The sequence below is a fragment of the Alexandromys fortis genome, unplaced genomic scaffold (genome assembly GCF_014885135.2).
Source record: "Alexandromys fortis isolate MF-2015 unplaced genomic scaffold, M_Fortis_MF-2015_v1.1 scaffold_54, whole genome shotgun sequence".
Classification (NCBI taxonomy): Eukaryota; Metazoa; Chordata; class Mammalia; order Rodentia; family Cricetidae; genus Alexandromys; species Alexandromys fortis.
In genome coordinates this window covers 6,365,504-6,381,888 of record NW_026067958.1, presented here as the reverse complement: position 1 = coordinate 6,381,888, position 16,385 = coordinate 6,365,504, and the positions used below count along the sequence as shown (strand labels likewise).

General features: G+C 41.2%; 2 protein-coding genes across 13 annotated transcripts in view; one reads left to right on the top strand and one right to left on the bottom strand.

Annotated features, from left to right (window-relative positions):
* The window catches only part of Acbd5 (acyl-CoA binding domain containing 5), a 31,526-nt gene extending 20,487 nt beyond the window's left edge, over positions 1–11,039 (bottom strand). The window contains exons 1-4 of one of the 3 annotated variants that reach the window (XM_050152586.1): positions 10,974–11,039; positions 9,649–9,817; positions 3,346–3,466; positions 777–849 (exon numbers count right to left, since the gene is read on the bottom strand). In XM_050152586.1, coding sequence (XP_050008543.1) covers positions 777–849; positions 3,346–3,466; positions 9,649–9,724 — 270 coding nt within the window. In that variant the 5' untranslated portion in view covers positions 9,725–9,817; positions 10,974–11,039. Of the gene's footprint in view, positions 1–776; positions 850–3,345; positions 3,467–9,648; positions 9,818–10,006; positions 10,141–10,222; positions 10,356–10,973 lie in introns of those variants that run through there. The other 2 variants (XM_050152585.1, XM_050152584.1) reach the window with 2 other exon arrangements.
* LOC126507818 (E3 ubiquitin-protein ligase RNF6-like) overlaps positions 10,083–16,385 on the top strand; it is a 35,477-nt gene continuing 29,174 nt past the window's right edge. For 4 of the 10 annotated variants that reach the window (XM_050152590.1, XM_050152587.1, XM_050152588.1 and 1 more), the window contains exons 1-2: positions 11,153–11,321; positions 14,212–14,453. Coding sequence is in view for 1 of the 10 variants with exons in the window: in XM_050152597.1 (XP_050008554.1) it covers positions 10,083–10,285; positions 14,212–14,323 (315 nt within the window). In the remaining 9 variants the exon portion in view is untranslated. Of the gene's footprint in view, positions 10,286–11,084; positions 11,322–11,733; positions 11,753–14,211; positions 14,454–16,385 lie in introns of those variants that run through there. The other 6 variants (XM_050152592.1, XM_050152591.1, XM_050152597.1 and 3 more) reach the window with 5 other exon arrangements.

Below are 16,385 nucleotides of genomic sequence, written 5' to 3'. Positions count from 1 at the left end.
TTTGAAGGGTTCCTTTGTTTTTGTGCTACTGATACAGATAACAGCTAAGAAAACAATGAACTCTACCCTCTGCTCTAAAGTCCACTAAGGAAAGTTGTGAAAATGTAACGAAGGGCACACAATGAGTAGCACAGGCAATATGAAAAAGAAATAGCAAAATATTCTGAATTTTCCAAATAAAAATTATTAAAAATCCTCTAGGCAGGAGGGAGACTAACTCCCTTATTTCAGACTTTATGTTCAAAAGCAGTTTCTTTAAAATCACTAGGCAGGGCTGGGCATGCAGTCAGTTAATATACTTGGCTTGCATACAGGAAGCCTTTGGCTCTATTTCCAACACCACATAAAACTGGGCTGCGAGGAGCTTGTACATAAGTCCAGTACTCAGGAAGTAGAGGCAAAGGAACCAGGTCATCTCTGCACAGACAACTCTGAGGCAGCTTAAGGCCTTGTCTCAAAAAAAAAAAAAAAAAAAAACCTACAGATACTGGACATGCAGCTCAATAGTAGCAACTAATGGCACACAAAAAAAGTAAATTCAAGATGTTTTCAATACTTTTATTCTAGCTGGGCAGTGGTGGCACATGCCTTTTTAATCCCAGCACTCGGGAGGCAGAGGCAGGCGGATCTCTGTGAGTTCGAGGCCAGCCTGGTCTCTATAAGAGCTAGTTCCAGGACAGGCTCCAAAGCTACAGAGAAACCATGTCCCAAAAACCAAAACAAAACAAAAAAACACTTTTATTATTTTATTCTGTACTATGAATTATTTCCCCCACCTTTTTCATTTCTTCAACATATGCAATCATGGCTTCTTCTTTAGTCATATCACCCAATGAACTCCAAGCATCCCTAGAAATGAAAATATAAAAGTAAAAACAAAAGCTACTTGATTTTTGAGCTAGGTATTCTAGCTCATGCTTGAACCCATTAAATAATAAAGTTATGCTAACTGCAGGAAGATGGATACAAGTAGAGAAAATCATATGACATGAATTAAATCGATCTCAGAAAGACAAACATCAAGTTTTCTCCCATTTATTGATCTTACACTTCACACACAAAATCATGTCTGTACTGATAACATGAGAGTTAAGTGAGATGGAGGAACCAGGAACTAATGGAAGAAGGGGGAGAGGGGCTAGAGAGATGTCTCAGTGGTTAAGAGCACTGACTGCTCTTCCAGAGGTCCCAGGTTCAATTCCTAGCATCCATGTGCAGCGCACAACTGTAATTCTAGTTGCAGGGAACGTGACATCCATGGCAAAACACCAATGCACATAAAATAAAAATTAATTAATTAATTAAAAAGAAAGAACTAGAAGGAGAAAGGAAGGGTAGTCAAGTATGGGAGGAATGTGCTCAACGTATATATCATACAAATGGCCTTTTATAACCTTTTATAATGATTTTTAAAAATATAAAATAAGAAAATTATAAATATTAAACATTTGACACATTCACATAAGTGTAGACCACATAAGATTATACACTATTCTTAAATATTTCCTAAGAATCCTTTAAAAGGTTTTAAGGATTTTTAAAAAATTTATTTGTGCCAGGTAGTGGTGGCACACACCTTTAATCCCAGCACTCAGGAAGCAGAGGCAGGCAAATCTCAAGTTCAAGGGCAGCCTGGTTTACAAAGTGAGCTCCAGGACAGCCAGGATTACTACAAAGAGAAACCCTATCAAAAAAAAAAAAAAAAAAAAAAAAAAAAAAAAAAAAAAAAAGAAAAGTTGATTTGCATGAGTGTATGTTTGCAGGAGTTTATGTGTACCATTGTGTGCAGGAACTCACAGAAGCCGAGAGGTTGTCAGATTCCCTGGAGCAGGAGTTAAAGGCAGTTGTGAGCCACCACATGGGTGCTGGAAATTAAACCTAGGTCCTCTGCAAAAAATACACTTAACCACTGAGCCATGTCTCCAGCCCCAAAGATCTAGCTTATTTTTTCCTTTTTGTGTATATGTATGTGAGCCTGAGTATATGTATGTGTGCCATTTGCAGACAACTGCTCTGACAGGCCAGAAGAGGCATCAGATCCCCTGGAACTGGCGCCACAGGCAGTTGTAAGACACCCAGCGTGGGTGCTACCTTAGTCTCAAAGCAAACCCAAGGCCTCTGCAAGAGTACCAAGTGCTCTTAACCACTGAGCCATCTCTCCATCCTTAGTAAAGTTTTCATGTCATAGGAACTGTGAAAGCCATGTTGTAGAGAAATAGACACTTTGGTTAAAATTTTCCTATTAATTTAAATGTATAACTAATTTATATACTAAAAATAAAGATGAAATAGGCCTAAGGATGTAGTTCAGTTGGTAAAAGTATTTGTCTAGCAGGCACAAGGCCCTGGGTTCAATCCCTAGCATGGAATAAAGTAGGTATTGTAATCTTGCCTGTAACCTCAACACTGGGAAGGCAGAGACAGAACAAAAGTTCAAGGCTACATATGAGTTTTAGAATGAGACTGTCTCAAAAGATAACACAAATCCCCTATTTATACATTGTTTTTAGCAGTTAACTCTGCCACAGGTCAACTCTAGGGGGAAAAATAATTTCCATCTATGAATTCAAAAACTTAATTATTTAAAAACATGATGCACTAATTATCATGCTATACTGATAAAGTATAATCTAAAATTAACCTTTGTAAATCTGCAGTAGTAAACATACCAAGATGTTCATGGTAGTCAATGCAGAAAATGGTAGAGCATCTAAATATCTCATGATTCTTTTAACTAGAACATTAGAAGCCAATATTCAACTCAAGTACTGTGGGTCAGAAGTCATCTTAGTAAGTAGCAGTCACTGAGTCAAGCCAAGTTACACATTACCTCAGTCTCAAAGCAAACAGCTCACTTGACAAGCAAAAGCCACTATGTTCTTTGGCAGATCAAAGAGATAAGGAAGCTTGTTTTTGCTTTTTTTTTGAGAAGCAGTCTCATATAGCACAGGCTGGCCTCACACTCACTATATAGCAAAAAAGGGCCTTGAATTCCTGATCCTCCTGCCTCTATCTCAGACTGTAAGAATTAACTAAATTGTACTACCAACAGCAAATGTGTTCATTTAATATGTGGGATTGATCTAAGGTTGGAAGGAGGAACCGCCACAAAAGGAAAGGAAGAATAAGTGCAAACATTTTCCATCTATAGAGTACCTACCCACAACAATGCTGTTTTCCTATCTTCCCCAAGATGTTCTTAATTACGCAAAAGTATATTAAGGACATTTAAAGAATAAAATTGTGAGCAAATACCTAGTAGGCTTTTATTCACAAAATACATAATAGCTATGTAATTAATTGATATAAATGAAAATTCTTTCTTAACTCTATAAGTGAAATTACCATTTATATCTTCCAATAGGATCCCAGAATCCAGGCCTTGAAAGTTTGCAGGGTCCTTCAGTTGCCTGTTTGTAGAAGCTATAGAACTTGAGCATCATTTCATTTGTTGGCTGAAATGATCCTATGGGGAACAAACATTAAATACAGATCACTTGGGACTGTAACTCATAACATAAAGCTGTGTATTAGCTTAGCCATACTACACTAGAAGTGGTTTTCTTGTTTGGTTTGATTTATTCAGATACTATATTCTAACACTATAGCTCAGGCTTGCCTGGAACTGCTATGTAGGCCGAGCTGGCTTCAAACTCCAACAACATCTTTTTGAACCAGACTCCTGAGTGTTAAGGGCAGGAGCCACCACACCAGGACTACATCTCTTTATAATTCAGATAATTTTATTTCAATCTGAAAAACATCAGATATTAGTCGTTTTCCTTTGATTTCAGAAAGTTCTTAAAGTTTAATATTTTGTTTTGATTTTTTGTTTGGTTGGGTTTTTTGTTGTTGTTTTGTTTTGTTGGGTTTTTTTTTTTTTTTTGGTTTTTCGAGACAGGGTTTCTCTGTAGCTTTGGCGCCTGTCCTGGAACTCACTCTGTAGACCAAGCTGGCCTCGAGAACTCATAGAAATCCGCATGCCTCTGCCTCCCAAGTGCTGGGATTAAAGGTGTACACCACCACTGCCTGGCAAGTTTAAACTTTTAAGAACAGTATCAGTTCAATAAATAAATTAGCAACCATTTTATAAATGCAACTGACATAACCAGCAAATATTACACTAAAAAGAAATATACGAAGAACTGTTTTCAAAAAAATTGTGTCCAAAATTAGAGGTAGAAGTGAAAAATGTTATTTATTATTATTATTATTATTATTATTAACCAAAGTTCACACTAACTGGCTCTCCCAAAGTCCTTTATCTAGTGGAAACTTAAAATCTGGCCAACAAATAAAATTTTAGTAACCAAGGTAAACGTTCAAGGTTTTCACTTATGCTGCTCAGTTTTCCTGTATCCTGGGCTGGCCTGGAATTTACTATGTAACTCCACTCTTCATCCCATTCTTTTTTTTTTTTTTTTTTTTTTTTTTGGTTTTTCGAGACAGGGTTTCTCTGTGGTTTTGGAGCCTGTCCTGGAACTACCTCTTGTAGACCAAGCTGGCCTCGAACTCATAGAAATCTGCCTGCCTCTGCCTCCCAAGTGCTGAGATTAAAGGCGTGTACCACCACCGTCCGTCTTGTTCATCCCATTCTTATCTTCAAAAGTAACATGCTTACTTTGGTTATTAAAATTATACTTTGCATAATGAGTTCTATTCATTTGTTTTTATGTTTCGAATATTTTAACATTTTTATATTTAAAATCCTCAAATTATAAGTACTGTAAGTACAATATTCAGTAAAAGCCATACATATAAATGTTAAAATCTGTATTGCAAAGAAATATTAATAATGGCATAAGAAGTTTCATGACCTGTTATTAAATGGGAAAAAGGAAGAAAACATCTTTAAAAGGCCATAAACAGACAGGCAGTGGTGGCGCATGCCTTTAATCCCAGCACTTGAGGGCAGAGGCAGGCGGATCTGTGAGTTCGAGGCCAGCCTGGTCTACAAGAGCTAGTGCCAGGACGGGCTCTAAAGCTACACTGAAAAACCCTGTCTCGAAAAACCAAAATAAATAAATAAGTAAAAGGCCATAAACAGCCATGCAATGGCGGCTCATACTTTTAATCCCAACACTCAGGAGGCAGAAGCAGGTGGATCTATGTGAGTTCAAGGCCAGCCTGGTCTACAGATCAAGTTTCAGGACAACCAAGGCTGTTACATAGAGAAACCCTGACTCACAAAAGAAAAAGACCATAAACAGGGGCTGGAGAGATCGCTCAGCAGCCAAGAGTACTGGCTGCTCTTACAAAGACCCTTAGTTCGATTCCTAACACCCATATGGCAACTCACAACCATCTGTAACTCTGATACCCTCTTCTAGCCTCCATGGGCACCAGACAGGTACACAGAGGCATATAAGCAAGCAGAACAGTAAAACACATAAAAGAAAAAAAAAAAAGATACAATAAGACCTAAATGAGGTATGGTGTGTGTGTGTGTGTGTGTGTGTGTGTAAATAGAACAGTATACCAAGTGAGAATACCTTGGGAAGGAGAGGCAAAAGGATTACAGGCAAAGGCCAGAATAGGATAACCAGGGATTACATAGTAAGTTCCGGGCCAGCCCAGTCTACAGAGGAACAATTTATCTCCTACCAAGGAGTCCAACACAATATGCATGAAAATGTTAAAAGGGGATGTTGCTGGATAGTAGGTAGGTATACAGATTATTATTTCATTTTCCCTTTTCCTGTTAAAAGAAACTCAGTGCTGTCTCTGGACTGATAGCTGGGGAACCTGCATAGAACCGAACTAGGTCCTCAGAATGTGGGTGACTGTTCTGTGACTTGGACAGTCTGGGGATCCGCTGGCAGTGGGACCAGGATTTATCCCTAGAGTATGAACTAGCTTTTTGGAGCCCATTTCCTATAGACGGATACTTTGCTCAGCCTCTGATACAGCGGGGAGGTGCTTGGTCCCGCTAGACTTTGTTGACTCCCCATGGGAGGCCATATCCTTTCTGAGGAGTGGATGCAGGATTGGGTGGGGAGTAGGTGGGAGAGTAGGTAGAGGGAATGGGATAAGGGGAGGGAGGGGGAGCTGTGATTGGTATGTAAAATGAAAAAAAAAACTTTTAAATAAAAAAGTATTTGACAGAAAAAATAAATCTCAGTGTTGTTTGTTTGGTTTTTATGTGTGTGTGTCTGTGTGGGTATCTGAAAGTGAGTGTGGGTTTCTGCAGTAAGATCCCCTGAAGCTAGAGTCACATGACAGGAATTTGTGAACCTCCTGCTGTGCTTGCTGGGAATTAAACTCAGGTCCTCCAGAAGAGGAACAAGGCTCTTAACTGCTGAGCCATCTCTCCATCATACTGCTCATTACTTTTAAAAAATAAAATAGTTATAAAAACAATAATTATAAGGGTAGTTTAAAGATAATGGGTTATATATCAAGTATTACATGAAGTAATCAAAAGCTAATAGAATTTTTTTAACTAGAAATTACAACATATACAAATTGAAAACTGGTAGTTCAGGTTTGGCCAAGAGTATATAATTAATTCCGAAATTACAGTGATAACTACCTATATAATATATGAACATTTAGGAGTATTTCTTAGGCACGGTATTTCAACAAGATAGTTATTCTTGATATAGCAAAGAATAAAAATAGAAAAACCACAGTTAAAATGAGTTAATAACTCAAATGTAAATTTAAAATTTCAAAACCAGTAAAAGGGGAAGTGTGGTGAGACAGCTGAGCACATCTAAGCACCTGTAACCAAGATACCATGGAAAGAGAAAATTAACTCCCAGAAGTTGTCCTCTGACCACCACACGTGTGCACTAACACACATACACACACAAAATAAATGTAATAAAAAATTTTAATTAAACAACTATCTCATTCTTCAGTAAGCTAACAAAATGTACAATTTTATTAGCTTAAGTAAAAGGTATATATTATAAAAGATATAAACAAAACTGAAAGCATACACTGAATATACTACATATACGGCAGCATTACTTCTGTCCTAAAGACACTCCTGGGACATATGTAACATATGTATTTGAAATATTATCTAATGCCGGGTGATGGTGGCATATGCCTTTAATCCCTACACTTGGGAGGCAGAGGCAGAAGGATCTCAGTGAGTTCGAGGCCAGCCTGGTCTACAAAGCAAGTTCCACAACACCAAGGTCTGTTACACAGAGAAACTCTGTCTTGAAAAACCAAAAAAAATCAAAGGTTTTATCAAACACGTATTTTACGTAACTCATTAACTGGGATTTGTTTGTAACTTTTATTTGTGCTCCTGTGCATATGCATATGCATGTCAGTGTTGTGGAGGCCAGAAGAGCCCATTGCGTCCCTAGAGCTGGTGGTATGGGTACTAGAAAACGAACTTGAGTCCTCTGAAAAAGCAGCCAGTACTCAACCACTGAACCATCTCTCCAGACCCTCATTACTTTAGGCTTTAAATACAAACTAGGCAATAAATAACAAAAGCCACAAGATCTCACCGCAAAATTATTCCAAGCCAAGCGAACAATTTATAAAAGGCCTGGAGATGTAGCACAACGGCAGAAAACTTGCTTAGGATGATCAAGGTCCAAGGTTCAATCCCTAATACTGCCAATAAATAAACAAGCAATAAATCAAAATATTATAAGCCAGTCATGGTAAAGGATACCTATAATCCCAAAATTTAGGAGGCAGGAGAAAGAGGAACTCCCAAACTTGAGGCCAGCGTGAGCCTACCTAGTAAGTTTTGTCTCAAAAAACAAAAAATAAAAAAACTACAAAAATACCTGTCACAAGGGCCATTTAACACGTTTATCTTAATTTTACAATACTTTGGTTTCTTTTGTGTGTGTGTTTTAAACAAGATCTTGCTATGTAGCCCAAACTGGCTGGCCTGCAATCCATTATCTATACATGTATCCAGTCTGTGTGTGTGTGTGTGTGTGTGTGTGTGTGTGTGTGTGTGTGTGTGTTAATAGTGAGTAGAATGTAAAATAATAAAGTAGGAAGGATTGAAAGATCAAGTCTAGCTTATCAATTTTCAAAAAATTATAAAATGAATAGCTTAGAAAAGTGAACATACGGCAGGCGGTGGTGGTACACACTTTTAATCCCAGCATTTGGGAAGCAGAGGCAGGTGGATCTCTGTGAGTTCAAGGCCAGCCTGGTCGACAGCACGAGTTCTATGACAGCCAGGGCTACATAGAGAAACCCTATCTCAAAATACCAAAACAAAACAAAAACAAAAACGTTACTTACTTACATAAAACCCTTAAATCATACTTTCCTATAAATTTTCTTAATTGAACATTTAAACATTTAAAATATCGATATCTAATTGAATTCCTATATTATTTCCTTTTTTTGTTTTTTGATAGGGTCTCCTTATACAGATCAGACTGGCCTCAAACTCAGAGATCCACCTGACTTTGCCTCTGGTGTGCCAAGATTAAAGGTGTGTGCCACCACACTGGGCTTATTATTGCCTTCCTTCATTTAGCTTATTTGTACGTATCCTTTAGTTTTCCATGTATTCTCCTCCAATACAATGTTAAAGATATACAATAAAACACCACTGAGCTGGACTGGAGAGATGGCTCAGAGGTTAAGAGCACTGATTGCTCTTTCTAGAGGTCCTGAGTTCAATTCCCAGCAACCACATGGTAGCTCATAACCATCTATAATGAGATCTGTTGCCTTCCTCTGGCGTGCAAGCAACAGACAGAACACTGTAAACATAATAAATAAGTAAACCTTAAAAAAAAAAAAAACACGGAGCCTAGACCTTGTACACACTAGGCAAGTACTCCACTACTGAGCAAGTACTCCAGCCCTCTTGATCCTCCAAAGAAGCTGGGATTACAACCTGTGCCACTGTTTTGGAGGTGCGCATGACCTGAATTGGGCTTTGTACATAGTAACGCATGCCCTACAAGCTTTCAGAAGTGTACTTGAAGAGTTTTTATTGAAATGAACTATGCTGACTTTCATTACTTGGCCAAAAGATGATAAATGAAATGTGAGAAAATATGAAATACTATAGTAATATAGGAATGCTATGTTGGTCTTGGCTTACAAATCTAGCACACATAACAATGCTTAAGATAAATTTTTAACTTATAAAATATAAATTATAATACAAATGGATATGAATGTAAAAGGTGAAAGTCTCTCTTCTGAAGCTTCTCTTAGAATAGAAAGAAAAATAAAACTTAGTGATGGAAAATATTCCTTAACACTAACTAGTCAGAGAAAATTACAAAAACTTTTGCAAATTGTTAACAGGACACGTACGAAGAAAACCGTATCTAGGGACATCACAGTCAAAATAATCATTTTACACGTGAATATATTTGTTCTTTCCTCATGTTTCATATCAAAAGTTTCTAAAGGTTTGAATTACACACTTTTGAGCGATGTAGCACTAGACAATCTCACCCCAGATTTTTTAAACATACCCAAATCCACAGTTATTAAGTGAGAAGACTTCTTTTCAACGACATAAACTACTTAAATAGTACATTCACCTTTGGCCTCACAGATGGGGGTAATTAACTCACATTCAATACCATCCTTTCAATTACACGCCTTTTAATGGCTGAAATGGGAGGGGGCGCTAAATAAGGGAGACGAAAACCAGCTGAGAGGCTTTAAGGGGAAGCCAAGTGCACTTACCATTTTTCGGCAAACTCTGGATCACCTTCACGGCCGCCTCAAACCTGGTTTCATACACCGATCTTGTGTCCGCCATCTCCAGCTGCCAGCACCGGCCCCGATCCCAAGGTCTGTCCGCGGGAATCAGACAGCAGCAGCAGCACCAGCTTTCCCAAGAGCCTGCATGAAACTGAACACCGAGTGCAGCCGCGGATTAAGATAGCCCGGAGCCAGGAGGCCGGGGAGGGCAGCTAGCTGGTCAAGTCCCCTTTGCCCAGACCAATCAAGGCCACACCGACCAAGGTAGCCTGTTCCTTCCTCCTTCGTGGGGCGTGACTATGAGAACATCCCAGCCAACAAAAACAGCAAAACAACTCACCGAGAGGAAGAGCATCTCTAGCTGCAGGCCTTGGGGGTTGCGCCGCCAGTAACAGCGGACCCTTTCTCCCACCCGGATGCTGCGGGCCGACCAGCCACACCCCCCATTCCGGAGAAGTCGTTCAGTCGGGGGGCACCCTCCCCGCAGCCCCGCCCCGGAGTCACCGGAGGACCCACTAGCCGCCGCCGCCGCCGCGGAGCAGCAAACCCCACCCACCCGCTCCGCAGCCGCGGTGACGCGGACTGGAGGTGCTCGGAGGAGAGGAGAGGCGAAGCGCTGGTAGGATCGGTCTGCGGAGGTCCCTGTGCTTGTTTATGTTCCGGCTGGGAGGACCGAGGCTGATGACGCGCTAGGATTCTACGCCGGGTCCCAAAGGTGGCCCCCCTGGATACCGCTGGTGTTTATTAAAAAAAAAAAAAAAAAAAAAAAAGTCCGCGGACCTCAAGGCTCGGGTTAAACTCTGGAGGGTAGTGAGTCACAACAAAGTTCGCTTTAAAACTTCCTTTTTGCCACTTAATCTCTGTGACCTAGGGGAAGTCGCTCGGCCTCCCCGGCGGATTTACACCACACTGAGGGCAGAAAGGGGGATTAAGAACAAGGATGGAGGTGTTTAGCCTTTGCCCACAAGACTGCGATGGCTTCCACCGAAGGGTGGCCGGGGAGCGAGCAAAGCTGAGCGGCGGTCGCCTGCTACTCAGGTCCACTGCTACCCCCACTTCTCACGCCCACCTCCTGCCGTGGCCGGAGGCTAGGGCTGGAGAAGAAGCACGCGTGGGAGCCCAGTCCCCGCGTTGTCGGCACTGGGAAAGCTCGCAGGGACGTGGGGTACTGTGCCCGGAAATCTCAAGGACGCCCTACTGGACGCGTCATTTTCGTCGGTTTAGGATGGGTTGGGAGGGTTACTCGTACAGTCTAGTTGCGAACCATAAGTCAACTCTTCCCTTGGAGCCGCGGTGTCGGCATTTACCTTGATATAGCCAAATGACTGGCAAGGCCTGTCCGCCTTGTCTCGACGCCTGCCCCTCACCTTGCCCCGCGGGCTTATGGGAACTGTAGTTCCCCGGCGCTTCCGGCCATCTTCCTCTGGTTCCGGTTCGGTATCTCATTGTAGCCCACCCTCCCCGTGTCTGGCGGAAGTGCCTTTCTTCCGGGTTTCGTTTGGGAGATTTTCCCGAAGTGCGTCGTGTACTCGGAGCAAAAAGAAATATCGGTAATTTCTCTGATAGGCGAATTCCCTGACAGCAGGTTGAGGTTGGTGTTGCGAACAGTGTCACCTGAAGAGTTCCCTCAGGGCTCATTTCCCCCGTACTCAAAGGTGAGCAGGTGTTAAGTAACCCAGAAAAAATATAGGACTCACTGATAAATCAGAAGACAAAACGTTCTTGAGAGTAAGCGCAGGCATCGGGAGAGAATCGCTGCCGAGTGCCTCACCACCTACGTCTGTCTGGTATTTGGCAAATACCATTTGACGTCCTCCAGAAGCACTGTAGGGTCTTTACAAATGAGGAAGCGTAAGTTGACTTGCCCAAGGTCCTGAATTTAAGCTGAGTGTAAATCAAACCATAAAACCGGCAATAAATTAGAATTTCATAATCGCGCGAAAGGAAAACACAAGTTTTCAAACTTTCTCAAGATAAGATAGCCTTGTGTGTTTAATACCTTTTGCCTCACCTGCCCTTTTTTTTTTTTTTTTTTTTTTTGGAGTGAGGTGCTTCTCAGACCTAGTCTACTCAGTTATTCATAAACGTAAGTATTTGGGTGGCCAGGTGGTGGTGGACTCACCTTTAATCCAGCCCTGGGGCGGCAGAGGCAGATAGAGTTCAAGACCAGCCTTGGTCTACAGAATGAGTTCTAGGACAGGACTCGGAAAGCTACAGAGAAACCCTGTCTTGAAAAGCAAAGGAGGATTGGGGTTTTTTATTATTTGTTTATTTATTTATTTATTTATGGATTTTCGAGACAGGGTTTCTCCGTAGCTTTTTGGTTCCTGTCCTGGAACTAGCTCTTGTAGACCAGGGTAGCCTCGAACTCACAGAGATCCGCCTGCCTCTGCCTCCCCAGTGCTGGGATTAAAGGCGTGCGCCACCACCGTTCAGCTGGGTGTTTATTTTTAATACCTCATTTTGACAACTGTTAATTACACTTTTGTAATAAGCTGCCCTGCCAGTTCTGCTGATCTTTAGGTAATAATGACTGCATGTTTTGCCGGTGATTGCACTGAATTTTATTGTATGGTTGTATGAATTTCCAGTTATAGAATAACATAAGCATAAAGGAAATTGATATTATTTGGGTAAAAGATTTTTAAAGTAGTTTTTCTTTTGCCAAGAAGTAGAAGCAAGCTAAGTGTCTACCAACAAGTGGATTTTTTTAATGTGGTACATATACATGGAAAACTGATGAACCAGAAGAAAATTAAATTCTCGCCTTCTTTTTGTTCCATTTATTTGTGTATATGGAGGATGGGTCATGCATATCACAAAAGTGCCGGGCAGGACGACTTGCAGAATCAGTTCTCCCTTTCTACCACGAGACTCTGGGGATTGAATTCAGGTAGTCAGGCTTGGCAGAAAGTATTCGTGCCCACTAAGCACTTCAGAGGTCACAAATCCTGCTGTTCCTGAATGAATGGAACTGGTGATTATGCTAAATGAAATAAATCCAGCACATGAAAACAAGTATTGCATGATCTCATGAGTGTAAAATAAAAGCCACTGATCTGAGAGGTTGAAAGTAGTTTTGGGGCATACCACCCTAATGGGGCCATATCTGGTCCAATCTCAGAAGGGAAAAGCAAGGTTAGAGCTGCTGTGCTGGCTAATTTTATGTCAACTTGACTGACACAAGCTAGAGTCATCTAAGAGAAGGGGGGATCCCAATTGAGAAAATGCCTCTGTGAGGTCAGTGTGTTGGCAATCTTGTAGAACATTTTATTATTAAGAGATTGATATGGAAGGGTCCAGCCAATTGTGGGTGGTACCATCCCTGGTCTGGGTTTTATAAGAAATAAAGCTGAGCTAGTCATGATGAAGAAGCCAGTAAGCAACCCCTCCATGGACTCTGCATCAACTTCTGCCTCCAGGTTCTGATGTGGGATGCTCTCTCTATGCTGTGAATATGTTTTATTACCATTGGTTAGTAAAGAAACTGCTTTGGCCTATGGCAGAACAGAATAAGCTAAGCAGGAAATCCAAACAAAGATGCGGGGAGCTGAGTCTGGGACGCCAGCAGCCTCTAGGGAAGCAAGATGTGAGGTAACAGGACATGAGCCGTGTGGTAAAATATACAATAATAGAAATGTGTTCATTTAAAATGTAAAATCTAGTTAGCAATAAGCCTGAGCCATCAGTCAAACAGATTGTGCATGTGACCATCGATACCTCTTCAGGATTCTTGATAGCCACTATGCAAACTGGGGAAGCATGTGATAGCTAATTGCTTAAAATGATTTTCATATATGGGCATTCCTAAAATTATAAAAATGGATAATAGATTGAGATATACTGGTAAAGCATTTCAGAAATATTATTCCCAATGGAAAACTGACATAAAACAGACATTCTTTAAAATCCTCAAGGACAAGGTATTGTTCATCAAGCCCATGGCAGTCTCAAGATACATCTTTTTTTTCTTTTATTTTTTGTTTGTTTGTTTTTCAAGACAGGATTTGGCTGTAGCTATCAAGCCTGTCCTGGAACTAGCTCTTGTAGACCACGCTGGCCTCAAATTCACAGGAATCCAACTGCCTCTGCCTCCCAAGTGCTGAGATTAAAGGCGTGCACCACCACCTCAAAAAATATAAAATGGGGAGTTACATTCTCAGTCACCACATAATGCATGTGACTACATAATCATGTCCTTTTTGTTTTACATTTCCTAAGTGTGGATGCCCACGCACAGTCTGTTGGAGGCAGATTTTGGCAGCATGGCACTTCGAGCAACTTCTGCTCAGGTGAAATGGAAGCATCCTTACACTGGATTGTGGCAGGGTTACAACCCTGTTCTGATAGGGAGTTGAGGGCATGTTTGTTTTGTTTTGTTTTTTAAGCTTTATTTATACAGTATCCTGTCTGTAGGCCAGAAGAGGGCACCATATCTCATTATAGGTGGTTGCTGGGAATTGAACTCAGGACCTCTGGTAGAGCAGTCAGTGCTCTTAACCACAGAGCCATCTCTCCAGCCCCCATGTTTGTGTTTTTTCACAGGAAGAAAATGAAACTTGATGGCTGCTTGAGCTTGGTGTGGTGTGTGGAACAGAGGAATACTGGCCCTGATGATATTGTGGCTGTTGATACTCCCCCAGAGGAGTCAGAGTGAGATTTATTGAACTTATGTTCCTGGTCCTCTGGTATTACATCCTGCAATCTGGGAATGGAAGGTGATTATAGTGACAGTTAATGATTCCTGGCTTCTTGATAGACCTGCTGCACAAATTTCCCAGATATCTGTAAGTTTTGATTATTCTTGATCCAGCTGAGGAATGCCTGTTTTTCCAAAAATAAATCTGTGACTGAGTGTTTGGCTGTTTATCCACACTATACCTTGGGACACGGAGGTCACCTTTGCCAGTATAGTGCCCATCTGCTGTTGAAATAGAAGGCCTGAGCCAGGAAATGGTGGCAGAAGCAGGCAGATCTCTATGAGTTCAGGGCCAGCCTAGTCTTAAAAAGCTCATTTCAGTACAGGTTCCAAAACTACAGCGAAATCCAATCTCAAAACAAACAAGAAAAAAAAAAAAATAGAAGGCCTGGAGAGCAGGGGCCTCGGAAGTTTCCCCTCTGTGGGAAAGACTCGTTAGAGCAATTGCACTGCTATGGAGGTGGTGTGTGCTAACGCTCCTTTTCAGTATAATATCACTGTAATTGAGAAATATGCACTAGACTGCTCAGGAAACCAAACTGGAGGTGCCGAGGAGGCCCCCCACACTGATAAGGAAGAATGGGATAAAGGTTTTGCTGCTGGCATTCAGTCTTCAGGACTGGAGCGGCTGAAACATACCTTTGGAAGCTAGTGGCAGCAATGCCCTGGATTTTAGGAGAGGGAAAGAAAAGGCTCAGAACTGTGGAGGTACTCATACCTCACCATCACAAAAACATGTTCTTGTCCCTTGATTGGATTGAACTTACAAGAACTGTAGTTTAAACAATTGTGTGTCCATTGTTAATAATCAGACTAGAATTACGGTATTAACCTGTTAATGTTTGTAACCTCTTCTGTTCACAGTGACAGTGTTACTGGGTGGAAAAAGGTTAGAACTCATCCGAGAGGAATTTGGCATGATGCTAATGAGTCCTTAGATTCGAAGGGATTTAAAAGGCAAATTAGGCTTTCAATAAAGCTAAAACTGCCAAAGACATCCTGGACCATCTTGGTCATCCTTTACTCAGGTATTAGGAAGTGTTGCAGCCATAGGAACATGTCTATTGCTAGGCATTATTTGTTTGTCTAGTTACTTGTGAACTCTTGGTGGAAAGTTGGTTCAGAGGTGTATGGCGTCAAGCTATGTACTCTCCCATAATCCTTTATAAACAGAGACTGGTAGTAAAAGACAGGTAAGATCTTTTTGCCTCCAGGCAATCTAAAACAAGACACACATGGAGGAATGTATGTACCAATGACAAGTAAGTCTGGAAGTTTGAAAAAAGAAACAATCTAAGACAGGCTTAGTAATCTGTCCTGAGGCAAAAACACAGGCATTAAAAAAATAATTTAAAAGGGGGAAAATTGTGGGAGCCCATAGTGAATCTATTCCATGTTGACTTAAGGTCAGAGAGTCCAAGCTTGTTCTTGGTCCTCAAGGACAATTAACAGTCTGTTTGGCAAAAGGTGTGGTTACTAGCTGTTTTGAGAATTAAGGAATTAAGCTTGTTTGTTCCTTGAGCCATGGTAAGGAAGTCTTTTGCCCTCCCCTTTTTGCTTTGGGTATATAAGGGGTATGAGAAATAAATTCAGGGCTTCTTCAGTATTCACTGAGAGCCCTCCCAATTCTATCTTCTGTCTTTTTTCTCTTTTTTTCTGTTGAAATAGGAGCGACAGGGCTGCGTCCCCAGCACCCCAGCCGCCTGCTAGCTTATGCCCAAAATAACAACACACAAACTGTATTCATTTAAAGACTGCTTGGCCCATTTCTATCTAGCCTCTTCTAGGCTAATTCTCACATATTAATTTAGCCCATTTCTAATAATGTGTGTAAGCACCCCAAGGTGCGCTTACCAGGAAGATTCTAGCCTAAGTCCATCCTGGGTCTGAGCTGCCTGGGAGAGCGGAGCCTGGCATCTCTGCTCCAGAGAGCAGAGCTGTCAAGTCTGTCTGAGGAGTCTTACCTCACTTCCTCTTTCTCCTGTTTACTCCTCCCACCTATGTTTTAACCTATCAGGGC